Source organism: Ovis canadensis, chromosome 26 (assembly GCF_042477335.2).
Source record: "Ovis canadensis isolate MfBH-ARS-UI-01 breed Bighorn chromosome 26, ARS-UI_OviCan_v2, whole genome shotgun sequence".
NCBI classification, from domain to species: Eukaryota; Metazoa; Chordata; class Mammalia; order Artiodactyla; family Bovidae; genus Ovis; species Ovis canadensis.
In genome coordinates this window covers 55,754,426-55,769,978 of record NC_091270.1, presented here as the reverse complement: position 1 = coordinate 55,769,978, position 15,553 = coordinate 55,754,426, and the positions used below count along the sequence as shown (strand labels likewise).

Below are 15,553 nucleotides of genomic sequence, written 5' to 3'. Positions count from 1 at the left end.
CAAATGTATTCAACTGTAAGTTCTAATCATGTAAATTTATTTCTCAGTGGACGCTTAAATAAACTATAAGACAGATATTTCATAGAAAATACACTTTTATTTTCATAAGTCAATTTTGATTTCACAAAAGCAGGGTGGAGGGGTATTCTTTGTTGTTTTATCTTGTTTTTAATGAAGACTGTTCTACAACTGACTTGGAAACAAAGAATTAGTGTACTTACTTTTGTTGTTGCAATGCTATTTACAAAGCTGATTTGCTGGAATCCTTTTTCACTCAATGTGAGACAAACGTCCCATCTTTCATTTGCAAGTTCATGAATAACTTTTAGGGCCACTCCAGTTTCATCCAATTTGTCTTTCACATAAAGATCTACGTAACTGCGAAATCCATTTACCTAAAATTTGGAAAACAAAAACAATGAACAATTCCTCTTGCACTGGCAGCTGAATTAGGTGAACACCAGCCAGTTTAGACATGTAGAAGGGAAGGCTCAAAGAAGTTTTCTTCTCCTTTATAAGAAAAGAGTTGGTTAAACAACAGATTTTCTATGCATCTTCAAAAACTTGAGATCACAGGACAGCTGAGCATCCCAAGTCTGAAGAGAGACAGGTGTTTGTAGGGAGACACAGAACCTAAATCGTTTGCTTATCTGGGCAGAAGCTGCTTGGTGTGCTATAAGCCCATAGGAACCTGGAACCAGAGCTTCTGATGACTTTCTTTCTATAGACAAGTGTGGACTAGCGTGTGTGTGTGAAGCCCCTGGAGTCTGGTCAGAAGGGGTTCCTAGTCTTTTGCAGGCCTTTCCTCACAGTGGATCAGAAAGGATTTAGAAAGAGTGACCCTCATGGCGCCAGGTGGAGAACAGCAGCCACTGGGAATTCAGCCCAGAGCCTTCACCCTTATCAGAAAAGAAAAAAGAATGGCTTACTTCACAGGGGGAAGGACACTGCTGGAAAGCAGTGGTGAAATACCACCAGAGCTGGGATAAAGTACTTCTGCCCAGCCCCACACCTCCTATGCCCATCTTATTTACATCTTAAAAAGGCTTATCCTGCAGGGCACAGGAGGAGAGCACTGGTGTGACCTGATGCAACCAGAGGAAAACAGAGGACAAAGGGAACATCTCCACCTCAAGCGGAGGCATAGACACTCCTGAGAAGGCTAAACCCCAAGACACAGGCCCTGAGCAGTCCAAAGCCTGAGACTAATCAGACATGGGGGTCTCTCACAACCTATACCCAGGCCAGCAGGCCTCCAACTGTAACAGCGGTTTCCAGCTGGAAGACCAGCAGCTCCAAGGCAAGCCCGAAAGCATAGAGAAAGGACAAGATAGAATCTGAAGTATCTGGTGCCCACAGCAACAACAGACCTCACCACTAGTAACTGCAGCAACAACAGCCTGCAAACACGGCCCGCTCCCTGTACAGATTAATATAAATCCTCATACTAAAGCCTATTCACACCATATTTACTATGCTATGCGACAAAGCTGGTGTTCAACAGAATCTCAAAAGGTATGCCAAAAGGCAAGGGGAAAACACAGTCTGAAAAGACAAATCAATCATCAGAACTTAGATATGTCGCAGATGTTTTAGCTATCAGATAGGGCTTTTGGCTACCTGATGCAAAGAGCCAAATCATTAGAAAAGACCCTGATGTGGGGAAAGACTAAAAGGGCAAGAGGAGAAGGAAGGGGACAGAGGACGAGATGGCTGGATGGCATCTGACTCAATGGACACAAGTCTGAGCAAAGTGTGGGAGAGAGTGAAGGGCAGGGAAGCCTGGCATGCTGCAGCGCATAGACTCACAAAGAGTCAGACACAACTTAGCAACTGAACAACAACAATGCCTAACAGGTTAAAGGCTCTTGTGGAAGTTGCATATTGTCTAATATATATTGTCTAATATGCAACTTCAGCAGAGAGACAGAACCTTTAAGAATGAATCAAATGCAAATGCTAGAAATTAAGAAAAGCAGACGACACAAAGAATGCCTTTGGCAGGCTCAGAAGTAAACTTGACACAGTAGAGGAAAAAGTCAATGAACTTGAAAATATAGCAATAGAAATCAAACAAACTGAAACTCAAAGAGAAAACAGAGTGAGTAAAGCGGAGTAAAGCATCCAAGAGCACGGGTCCTACAATTCATGCATAATTAGACTCCCAGAAGGAGAAGGAAGAGCAGCACGTTCAGAAATAACAGCCAAAATTTTCCCAAAATTAGTGACAGACACCAAACAACAGATCCAATAAGCTCAGGAGACGCCAAACAGAATTAAGTACCAAAAAAAAAAAAAAAACCCCAAAACAACAACAACAAAACCTATATATACAACTGAGTATATCATACTCGAAAGACAAATAGAAAATCTTCTAGGCAGGGGGAGGAAAAAGAAACCTTACCAACAGAGGAAGGATAGGGGTCACAGCGGACGCCATGCAAGCAAGAAGACAACAGAGTGGCATTTTTAAGTGCTAAAAAAAAAAAAACAGCTGTTGACTGTGATTCTATACTCAGTGAAACTCTGCATCCTTTCAAGTGAAGGAAAAAATTCTCTCAGACAATCATAAACTGAGGGAAGCTATTATCAGCAAAGGTATCCACAGGAAATAAATATTAAAGAAAAATCTCCAGCCAGAAGGAATATGAAATAGATCAGAAACTTAGGCCTACAACAAGAAATTAAGAGCAGTGGAAATGGAATAAAAGAAGGTAAACTATTTTTTTTATTGCTCTAAAGTATAACTGACTGCTTAAAGCAGTAGCGATATCATCGAGTCAGAAACTTGACACAGTTTAAAAAAAAAAATCAATGAACTTGACTGTGGAAATATTTCTGCCATAACTTTTCCAAATATTTCTTCCTCCTCCTTCTCTCTCTTCTTCTGTTGTTTAGAGAATATGCCAAAGCGAAATGTATGATGAAGAGGGCACAGGGACGGAGAGGAGGACCTGGGGATACACTGTCATAAAGTTTTTGCTCTACACACCAAGTGACAAAAAAGGGGGACTCAAATTATTTACAAACGAGTATTATAAACCCTAAGATAATCACTAAAGAAGTTTTAAAAATAAGAATAATAAGTAAAGAGGATTCTTAGGGGGCACAGTGGTAAAAATTTGCCTGCCAATCAATGCAGGAGACATGGATTCAATCCCTGGGTTGGGAAGACCCCCAGAGAAGGAAATGGCAAGCACTCCAGTATTCTTGCCTGAAAACTCCCATGGACAGAGGAGCCTGGCGGGCTACAGTCCACGGGGCCTCAAAGAGTCAGATAAGTGAGCAACCGAGAACATGCACACACACGATAAGTAAATAGAGAAGATAAAATGAAATCATTTTTAAAAAATGCTGAATTAAACCAAAGAAGGCAGGATACAAGGACATAAGTAACCAAGAACAAATACAATAAATCAACATATAACAAGATGGTAAGCTTTAATCCAAATGTATCAATAATTACTTTAAATGTCAATCATCTAAACATGCTTGTTAAAAGAGACTAACAATTTAAAAAGCAAGATCTAACTACAGGCTGTCTACAAATTAACAAAGCACGAGTTATTTTGGAAGACACTTACGGGCAATTTCTTCCCATTGAACATGACCTTGACCCCCTTGCAGGAGCCAGCCAAATCATAAGCTCTTCTGGTCATGAGAGCTACGATATCCCTGTCAAGTTTCTCCATCTTAAATTTGGACAGATCTGGTTGGAATGTTATACATGTGTAATCTTCACCATCAAAATGTTTAATTTTGGCTTCAGAAGTCTTCATCATATTATTCATCCATGTCTTTTAAAAGAAAAAATATTTAAATATTTCTATTGTGCTTCTATATTAGATAATACATAAAGACTCAGCTAATGAAATACATTCATTTACCACAACTAGAATAATTTTCCAACTTTCACAACAAACCAATCCTTAAAACTATACTATAAATGAAGAAATTTTAGATAAAACTATTATAACAACCTCATGCTGAAAATAAGCAAAATCAACTGAACAGCTTTATATATTGTTAATTAAATCTTTCAAAATCTACAAATGACCATACACAGAATTATACAAAAATAAAAGGTACAATGCTTTTCTCACAAAATTATTTTAGCTTATGTAAAATTTTCAAAGGTCTACAAAAGTGAAATATAAAAATTTGAAATATAATGATTAATCAACAAGGAAATTTTCAAACATGCTAAGTGGGTGCATTTCAATTAGACTGTAAGGTTCAAGACATTTTCCCTATTGGTTAAACACGTTAAAAAGAAGTCTGTCAAATAAAGCATTTAGTTTTAAAGGAATGGGAGGAAAATGGATTTACATAAAATCTCCCAAGCATTCTGTAGCCTTTTTACTCTGATGACTTGCTTAACTTAAAATAATAATTTATATAGGTATCTAAGGTATTATAAGGTATTACCTTGGCAAAGCAACAAACATGATTATTCTTAAGAAAGAATTGGTCACACTTCTATCATACCTGCTTAAAACTATGTTTGTATTCTTTGCAAGCAGTTTCTACTGTAAACTTTGTACTGAAAATATTACAAAGTTTTGCACCATAACCATTGCGACCACCTGTAAGAACAATTAAATGTGAAAGGTTTAATGAAAACAATTTTAAAGGGACTTTGTTAACTCACGTACCATAGGGCACGTCTGTTGCAAAACAGTTTCCACTTTTTAATCATTGATTGAATATTTCAAAGCATATTTAGATTTTTCATTTAAAGAAACACACAATTAAGATTTAGCACATACAGTAATATAATTAAAATACACATTTTGTAGATTATCTTCATAACAATTTTTAAAAAATTAAGCACTGTATCTTCAAACAATCCAGTAAGTCTACGTGAGTGTGAATCTGAGCTTTCTATCACAGTCACTTCTATTACAAAACTCTAATCTATGAACTTTCTAGAACTTTGGTTTTGGAAAAAAATCATCTTCGGGGAAATGTAAGTAAGTAGCAAAACAACTGGCTATGGTCAAAGCACTTTCAACTCTATAGAGTCTAGACTTTCAATCTTGACTCAAAGAAAACGGTTCAAAAGTAATTTGATTGATGACACGGTGCTTATGTAAAAACAAATTCACACATACAGGAATCATATGCATCTTACTCTCATCAGTACTCTAATTCAAAACCCAAACTATCAGCCAGGTTAGACAGAGTTCCAGGAGTTCTAGCAGAAGTCAATGTACTACCAGTTAAGCATCTATAATCAAGACAACAGTAATACATGATAGTTTTTATAGATATTAATTCTAAAAAGGATTTTCTCACAACAAAACTAGAAAAGCTCCCTTTTCTGTAATATCATATAGAAATAGTAACAGACTTCTACGTTAAGAGAGCAGTATTTCTCAATAAAAACTCCGATCAGCCATTCAGACTTTACCTGTTACTTTTTTCTCATCATCGTCATAGTTACTGGATGTTAAAAGCTGTCCAAAAATTAATGCAGGAACATAAACTTTCTCTACTTTGTGTTCTACTACTGGAATGCCTTTCCCATTATTCCAAATGCTTATAATGTTAGATTCACTGTAAATAAACAAGCAGAGTTTGGAGCTTAAAATAGTTTAAAGATAAATCAATTAATTTCCATCAAAAGTAAAGTGACCCAGAATAAACATGAATGATTACAAGCAAAAGGCCAGCTATTACCAATTGGAAGACACTCATCTTTCAAGAAAACCCTTGCTGAGGACACACGTTACCATCCCTGAGTCGTAAGTCTAACTAGGGTTAATAAGTTCTGCAGGTGATACTGCAAAAGTCTCCCAAGAAAACAAAACTCTTCTCAACAGTAAAAGCAGAGAAGCTTGTATAAGAAGCCAGCTATCAACTCCACTTTCTCTTCATACATAGGAGCCATGACCTTTATGCTTCTTCCCGCCAGTCGACCCCCTGTGACCACAGGCTCTAAGGGGCTAGCAGCCACTGCCACTTTCACCTCCCACCAGACTGCTGAGGAGTGCAGACAGCAAAGGAAAGCTGCCTAGAATATGTCCCACTCTCCATCTAAATGTTAGAGGGTCCTTATACTGTAGCAATCACTCTTAGACTAAAAAGCACATCATTTTCTTTCCCAAAATCAGCAAACCAACTTTTCTTTCCCTCACTTTTCACAATACAGGTTCAACTCTCTGAATCACAGAGACTCAACTTTTCTTTCCCTCACTTTTAACAATATGGGTTCAACTCTCCGAATCATGTGGACTCAAATTTTGTTATTTTTATTCATATCTCCTGATCATTAAGAGATGAGTTTAATGTTTTAAACTTAGTTTGTCCTATTAGATTTGTTTCATCACTATCCAATCTTCCTTCATTCCAAATGCCATTGTATGAGTCTAAATTAGTTATCACCTTAAATACTGATTACTGCAACACAGCTAAGAACAGAATTAGCCACTCCCTTTAAATACATTCTTCATAACAATGATGGACTTACCACAGCTTTCATAACACTATTTTTTGCACCAGGACACAGCAGTAGCTCCATGTTTTCTATGAAATCAAGCTTAGCAGTCCTCTATTGCATGTTTAAGGCCCTTATGCATACCCCTACTTGCAGTCAAACTGAACTACTGTTCTCCAACATGCATCATATTTTCCTTCAAGTCAGTTTTCCTTCAATACAGTTTTATTACTTTATTACAGTTTTACTCAGTCTCAATTCTTTCATTTCTTCATCGTCTTTCCTTTGCCTATAAAATCCTTTTCTTCTCTGTCTAGCCAAATTTTACTTTAACTTCAATAATCAATTTACGACTTCTGTCCTCCCAGCCTAAAATAATGTTTTCCAACATTCCTTATATTGAAACTGGCCAATAAAAAAATCTAAATTATTTACTAGGGACCTCAGGACATAATTAGGTTATCTAATGTGTGGGTATACACTCTTTACAGAATATACAGCTAAATATTTAAATATGTAACAGTTCAAATGAGCTACTGTACTTTACCTTGCATGTTCCATATCCCAAGGTCAAGAGTGAAGTCTTAAAAACAAGGGCCCTGTATTGCATTATTTTTTTAAATATCGAAATAGTTCCTAGCTTGAGTTTAAAACCTGTAACTTATTAATTTTTTTTTTACACAAGACACTTCATGGAGTTTAAAACTAATAGAGAACAATTCTGAAGGAAACAAAGAAAGATAATGGATGGAAAATTACAGATCTTAAACATCTCAGAATGACATTAAAGTCAATATACTCATGAAAAAAATCCTTAAAATCTTTTCATCCTTAGTATATATAGTACTATAATTAAAATAAGGCACTTTGTAAATTCATTATCTTCACAGTTTCAAAAAAATAAGACGATACCTCATACATTCTATAAGCCTATATGAGTATGAAACTAAAACTTTCTATCAAAGTCACCTCTCTATTAAAAAATTTCAGTTTATTTAACTTCTGAGGTCTGGAACTTATTTCTATAATCTCTAAACAATGATTCAGAATTATATAACTGCATTTTTCGCTCCATCAATAATCTTCACAGAAGTATTAAAAGAATGATGTGCTTGAATAAGCTACAAATAAAATTCCAGAATAATTAAAGCTAAAAAGAAACTTGGGAAACAAGCTGAATATCCAATATTCATCAACTGGAAAGAGGTTAATTATGATATACTGACATAATACTTAAGGATAGTTAAAAGAATTAAGTAGATTTATGTAAGTTAATAAGGAAGGCTGTCCTCAGTATGTAAAATAGAAAGGTACAAAATAGTATATAGAAAGCAATTTTTAAAATGTATACATACTGTATATTCTCTATGAGTGTACATTTTTTGGAAAGCTACAGCTTTAAGAATTTCAACCCTAAATAAATAAGAATACTTAAGCTAGAGAAATAATTAGAACTCTGGTTACTGTGCTTTTCACATGTGTTAGTTTTTAATCAAATTGATGCCATCAAGTAAGCTGTTTCAATACTAACCATTACACTATACTATTTAATGGGTTTTAGACTCCCCTATGAGAAGTTGCTTCAAATTCTCTAGCTTCTTAGAACTGCAGTCCAAATCCTGTACAGCATCCCTTGCTGACCTATTCCTGTGTCTTTTACAACTATGGCTTTGTACTTAATCTCCACGTCACAGAGTACTAGCGAAAGAGGAATAGTAAGAGCTAACCTAGACGGGGTATACTCTACATTTGACCCATTCACTATTAAAATGTAACCTTTCTTTTACACAAAGAGTTCATGAACACACATGCACAAAGAAAAATAAAATCTGCTACATAAAAGAATGCAAAAGAGAAAGAGCACTAGTTACCCAGAATTACTTTATCCAGAATCTGGAATAAAGTAAAGCTTGTCACTATGAGCCACTATTTGGTCTACATAACTATTTTATAGCTCACTTCTTAATCACTTCGCTATAATGGGATTCTATCTAAGCTGTTTTTTAACTGCACATTGCTGGATCAATGTGGCCAAAACAATTAAGATAAAAGAATCAAATAACTGTAACCATGTTCATCAAGAATGTATTTTTAAAAAGGACTTCCTTAGTTTTCAGTCAGTTCTGATTTTTAAAAAAGCATGAAGATATTAAACATTAAACATCTATTACTCCATACTACCCTCCTAAAATATAATCATTTTTAACTGACAATTTCCTAACTATGGAAGAAAAGAAATCTTGACAGCTAAAATTTCCTTAAAACTATCTTAAATGTCTGCATAAGTTGTAAATTTTAAGTGTCCATCATACCATACCACTTACTTTTAAGTATGCATCTTACCATATAAATTCTCAGTATAGTGTATTCATTATAGAATGATGAAAGTAAAAAATAAGAAAGGAAGAAAAAGAAAATCAAGAACTTTAATAGTATAGTTATGTAGTAATATTTTCATATAAGATATAGTCAACTTCATTGTATAACCAAATATAAATTATATTTTTATTATATCATTTATCTTAACCATGCCCTCTGAAATTAGATTATTGACAATAAAGTTGTAACTGAATTATTAAACTTTCATGTTAAGGAAAAAATCTTAAAATCATGCTAACCTACTAATGAAATTACAAGGGATAAATATAATATCTTACAAAAGGCATACTGGTGAAACTAGCATAAACATAAAAACTGTATTTTGAACTTAGAACTTTATTATTTTCACACGTCCCTCAGTCCTCCAAAAAGAAAAAAGTCACCATAGTGATTAGCTGAATACCTGGTACATATTCTATACTGCCAGCAGTTCCCAATTTACAAATGATGTTATAAATAATGGAAAAGCCTAAATGTTGGTTGTGAAAGAATACATTTAATCCATAATGTAACTGGAATAGTACTAATGATAGTGCACTTGACCTTGAGTACCAAAGCAAAAGGAAAAAATACCCAGTGATTATTCTAGCAGCTGAAACAGCATCCACAGCACCAGAGAAGGAGAAAAATGGTCTCCGAGAGCTCCCATCAGAAAGTACTTTGGAGAAAAAGACTCTGAACAACAGAGGAATCTAAGAGGACAGCATTCTGGCTAAAAGAGGTAAGAATAACAGGGTCTCGAGCAATAGGAAACTATATGAATTATTCATTTGAGACACGTTCGTAAACTGGGACTATCTGAATAAAACAGCTTAGCATAAAAAATTAAATTTGAAATATACTTACGGATCAATAGAAACTTTAATACAGGTCATGTTCTTATCCCTCTGTTTATTATCAGCTGCATTAACTACAAAAATAAATATTTTGGTGAGTAATATATAAAAAGTCATAATAAACAGACACACATGACATAAATAAACATATGGCTGCAAGCGCATCACTACTGAATATAAATATTTACATATGGTAATAGTTAAAGAAAATAACTACTGGTAACTTCTATTACAAAACCTTATTTTCCAAATAATATTCTTAAATTTTTTTATGTCACACTAAATTACTATTATGTCTTCTACAAAACAAGGTGTGGGGTAGGTGGGGGAATGATTTTGTGATATATAAAAACAAACATTTGCAGTTTACAATCCCCTATCCAGGCCTAAAAGTTAAAAATCGGGTTTAATATATTTTATCTTGGTAACAAATAACTACTTTCTCTTGATCTCCTTCAATAAACTACTGATTTTATAGATAGAATGAGCTGAAACCAGTTGTTTTTGAATTAGAAAGGCACTCTTTAGCATCCACAGAAATCACAATACTAAATGCTATGAACTATAACTGATAATATTTGCATACATTAATCATGGCTTCAGTAAAATTTGAACACAAGCTAGCTGTAAAACTGAACTTCAATCACAGAAGGAATATGTTCCTGATAAACACTGTATAACCTAAAAGTAAAACTGGCAGATAGTTGTGAGATGAGCAAAAGTACAAAACTTACAAAACTAAGTAACCAGTTTTACTCTCCTTTCTTTTTCCCAAAGATGAAAAGCAGCTTCGAGAGACCCACACAACCCTGGCAGGAAACCCAGTGGCACTGATGCATCTGTGAGGCTAAAAACATTCCCAAAGTCTGAGTACTCCCCAGGAGTCAATTTCACATCAACATTTCATTGTGACTGAATTAACTGTGTGATTTGGAAAGCACAGAGGTATTTGGAACAAGGGTTGTTAAACCTGGTTGCCCAACAGAAATAAATACCTAATGTGCTGTTTAGAAACACGATTTTATGTGTCTCACCCAAAACTAACTGAATCTGCAAAGATCAGGCCCTGGAATCTATCTTTAACATCCCCTCCCTGGTGACTGGGATGCAATCAACCCCAAGACAACTGCACAGACAGGACCACACACTAACCTTGGGGTTACTGACCAAGCACAATACACGTATTTCACAGATGAACAGACCAAACACAAAGACATAATGTCCAGAAATATGAACATATTACAGCAGGTAACAGATTTTCTAAAGAATATTTATACTCAACATAAAAACCTGAGACATGCCTCTAAAATTTGTAAGTTTGGCTTTACATACACAGGAACATTATAAATGATATCAATAGAAACAAATTCATTAAATCTTAAACAAATACTCACCCAAAATTTCATCAAAGATCTTATATAACCCCGGCACAAAGGTAACCTCTCTGCAATTCATTCCTACATCTTCATCATATACCCACATGAGCTGCATTGAGAAAGACATTCAAAAGAATTTATAGAGTAAAATTTTACAAAACATAAGCCTGTATTTGTCACCTACACTGTAAAAACTTAGGTCTTCAAAGTAGAAAAACATATTACTTCAGTCACAAGCAACCTTACTGAATCCATATTCAATTTAAATAGCCTATAAATTGAGAAATTGTTTGTTATATATCAAGTCTGTCTTTTTATTCATAAAGTCAGCTTTAATGTAAGGCACCAAAAATTGTTAATAACTATTTAAATATGGAACTAGCCAGAAAGTTCATTCAGGTTTTTCCCCAAGGTGTTATGAAACCTAAACGAACTTTTTGGCCAATAAAACAGGAAAAAAACCAAATCATATTTACTTTATATTTTTGCTTCCCGTTTTATATTTTCTAATAAATAAGCAGCATGGAGTAAAACAACATGAATGCAGCATGATGTTAGAGTCAAAGATACCTAGCTATGAATCCCAGCTCTCACTAGTTGAGGGATCTGAGCAAGTCACTTAAAAAAAAAGAGAGAAATCTATCTAAACTTCAGTGTCTTATAGAATGGAGAAAATAGTGCCTGCTTTCCAAAATTGCTAGAATCAAATAAGATATTAACTGTAAGCCAAGTAAGTATTAAACAATATCAATGTGTACATACAAATTCTATAATTTAAAATAAACCACAGTCAGAACTTAAGAACTTTTAAGAAGTTCATACAGCACCATTTCACTATACACATCCCCACACTCTACACTTCTGTTTTTACCTCTAGCTTTATACTCTCTAGAAGGAAATGGAGACATTTCTGCCTCTTAGATCGCTCTCCCTGCTTTGTGTTATTACTAGAGACATGAAATTATGTATTCACAAGCCATATAATCACAAAAGTGGTATTCAGTAGATACAGATATACATCTAATCTCAGTAAAATTTAATAACTACCTGTGTCAATGGCTCCACTGACCCAATGTACGTATCAGGACGAAGGAGAATATGTTCGAGTTGTGTCTTTTTCTGATACACTCTCTCGACAGACAACTTCTTTGAAGAATCATTTTTGTTTGCAGTTTCTGACTCTTCCTTTTTTGTAGCATTGTTCTGATCAAAAAGAGTCTAAAATTAACCAAAAAATCAAATTTAAATAACCCACCAAAGGGTAAACTAAAATGTATATGGACACATGACATTATTTTGTTGTTAAAGAGAAAACCTATCCTTCAGGCTCATTTTTATTACGTTATTTTAAAAAATCAACCCTGAATATTCATTAGAAGGACTGATGGTGATGCTCTAATACTTAGCCATATGATGCAAAGAGTCGACTCACTGGAAAAGACGCTGATGCTGGGAAAGATTGAGGGCCGGAGGAGAAGGGGGTGACAAAGAATGAGATGGTTGGATAGAATCACTGACTCAATGGACGTGAGTTTGAGCAAGCTCTGGGAGACAGTGAAGGACAGGGAAGCCTGGCACGCTTCGGTCCATGGGGTCGCCAAGAGTCGGACATGACTTAGCAACTAAACAACAGAAAGAACACAGGTCTATTCACTGACAGTTTAGTTCTTTTGTAATATAGTGTGAAACTGAAGTTTTGACCGAACCCAGAAAGTAGGTCAACATAGACACCAGAGCTGCTAGAACAGCCAACAACTATTCAATCAAGAAATAAATATTTCCCAATTCTATAAGATACCAGATTAATGTTGCAGTCCTCAAAACTTTCCCTGGGAAGGACTTGCCAGGTAGTCCCAGGTTAAGAATTCACTTGCCAATGCAGGGGACACGGGTTCGATCCCTGGTCCAGAAGATCCCACATCCCGCAGAGCAGCTAATCCCAGTGCTGCAGAAGAGAAGCCCGTGCGGTGCGGAGCCGCCCGCTGCACAGAGAGCAGCACAGGCCCTCCACGCCGCCGTGATGACCCAGCACTGCCCAAAGTCAGCTCAGTAATTAGTTTTTAAAAACTTTCCAAGGAATGTCTGTTCTTATCAGGTTATAGGCTGGCAAGGACTGAACCTGGCTGACAGCAGGGGTCCCAAAAGCTCACAGATACAAGTTCCCCCCCATTAAGCCACTGAAGACTACAGTAAAGGGGGGCCAGAAATAGTAGCCTATGTATGTAATTCTCTTCTTTGCCAATTCCATGGAGGCAGAAGTTGTAATTCTAACACTTACAGCAGATAGGGATTTAAAAAAAAAAAAATTCTGCAGGCTGCAGATTTCCCTGTTTTTTTTTTTAATAGCAGCAAGGAAAACATCTTTCTACTTCTAGAACTCCCTAATGCTGACAAATTAGATATCTCAGTAAGAGAGAGTTATTATGATGGCCTATCTTTTTGAGTCCCAAAGTAACTCAAGACACAATGAGATATTTTCATAGGTCTTTGAATTTTAGTAGAAATGAAACAGAAAACAAACAACAGGAGATGGAGAGATTTTGTGCATTTCAACAAGCAAGCAACACACCACTTCAATTTGAGACTTAAACATATCCATACCATCATCTTTAAAGTTATTATTTTTAAAAGCACGGCAAATGTACATTTAAAAATCAAAATACATGACCTCTGAGTAGACCTAACCTTAGCAAGCTTTTAACAAACAAAACCTATGGAAATCCAAGCATCAATTATAATCTTTGATTGCCATAAATTTTACATAAAACTAAAGAGATTTTCTTACATATTCTTTGATTTACATGGTTACCCATTAACACTGCTCAGAGTCAATTAAAAATAGCTTTGGACATAAAAAAATAATTATTTCATAGTCTTCATATTCTGTTTATGTCAAGTTAGTTGGATGATGAACTAGTGGGCCAGAAAAATGAACTATATTTCTAAAATGTCAATCTCCAAATCTCAATGATGTTCCTCGCTTTTTTAGATAATTCATAGCAATTAATTTAACAATAAAAACTGATTATATTAATGGATCCTCAGAATAGTTAGAATATCATAATTACTAAGATCACATTCTTTAAGTGCTTAAGAATAATAAATACCATGCATTCAAAGGTGGATAACAGTAACCTCTTACCATTAACTTAGAACTGTTTGCAATTTTGGTATAAAGTTATATGGAACTTATAATAACCATGCAAGTAAGGCTTTCCTATCTCAGGCTACTCTTCCAAAACAAATCCCACCACAAAGAAAACATTTGTAAGATTAGACTCTCACAAAGGCCCAGGGTTAGCTAATCTGGGCTCTGCATTTGGCCCTGATAACACTGAGATACAGCCCAGAGGATCACAAAGAGTCAGACCTGACTGAAGCAACTTAGCATGCACACAGACACGCAAAGTGGCACGCAGGTATGGAAAACAGGGTGAAACCTACCTCACTCGTCCACCCAAGTGGGTGCATGAGAATAGGGAATGTTTGGTTTGCACCTACCAGATCCCTATCAATTTCAAAAAGTTGTCATTTTTGCTAGAATAAACTCTCAAAAGTCAGAGACTATACAAAAAGCAGTTGCCTTTGTCAGATTATTATTTGCAATTTTCCAGAGGAATAATACATAAATATTAAAAAATAAGTGTGATGATATACTTAAAGCATTTTATGCCAAAATATTTCTTCCTAAATATCATACAACAGCTGTTGAGGAAAGGAAAAAAGGTATCATTCTATCTAAAGTAGTGAAAAGCATTAAGAAATACACATTATCTATAGAATATCACAATAAAACAGATGGCTTGTAAATATTTCAAATCAATTCACAATGAAGATTTTAAATTTCAAAACTTCATGTAAACGTTTAAACCTGACTATTTCATTGAGTAAATACTTAATTGCTTATACCAAAAAATAAGTATGTTAATTATAAATTTCTCTTACTATAACTTTTATATGAAATTGTACATAATCAAGTATTTTTAAATCAGTAGCTTATTAAAACTATACTGTTAGGGCATCCCTGATGGCTCAGTGGTAAAGAATTCGCCTGCCAGTGCAGGAGACATGGGTTTGATCCCTGGTCTGGGAAGCTCCCTCATGCCATGGAATACAACTAAGCCTGCAAGCCACAACTCCTGAGCCCTTATGCCCTAGAGGGTGTGCTCTGCAACCACAGAAGCTACCACAATCAGAAGCTTGCACACCACAGCTAGAGAGTAGCCCTCGCTCGTAGCAACTAGAGAAAATCCTGCACAGCCATAAACAAATTGCTTTTTTATAAAACTATAGTGTTTAGAGAATAAAATTACAAAAACATATTAAAAAATATGAGTCCATTTTCATCAGAAAAAAATCATACACAATATAGACATGTCTAGGGAAAATATGAAATATACCCAACAGAATATCCACAAAAATTACTAGTGAGAAGTAGAAAAGCTTTTCATTTTCTCTCCTGGTAGACATTTTCTAATCTACAGTGAGCATATATTACAGCCTTCAAAAGCTTATTAATCCAT

General features: G+C 35.2%; 1 protein-coding gene across 4 annotated transcripts in view; it reads right to left on the bottom strand.

The window, feature by feature from the left end:
- Positions 1-15,553, bottom strand: part of TOP2B (DNA topoisomerase II beta) — a 62,592-nt gene that overhangs the window by 35,784 nt on the left and 11,255 nt on the right. For 2 of the 4 annotated variants that reach the window (XM_069572804.1, XM_069572806.1), the window contains exons 2-8: positions 12,078-12,233; positions 11,049-11,139; positions 9,665-9,728; positions 5,414-5,559; positions 4,489-4,586; positions 3,585-3,797; positions 222-395 (exon numbers count right to left, since the gene is read on the bottom strand). In XM_069572804.1, coding sequence (XP_069428905.1) covers positions 222-395; positions 3,585-3,797; positions 4,489-4,586; positions 5,414-5,559; positions 9,665-9,728; positions 11,049-11,139; positions 12,078-12,233 — 942 coding nt within the window. Of the gene's footprint in view, positions 1-221; positions 396-3,584; positions 3,798-4,488; positions 4,587-5,413; positions 5,560-9,664; positions 9,729-11,048; positions 11,140-12,077; positions 12,249-15,553 lie in introns of all 4 variants that reach the window. The other 2 variants (XM_069572801.1, XM_069572805.1) reach the window with 1 other exon arrangement.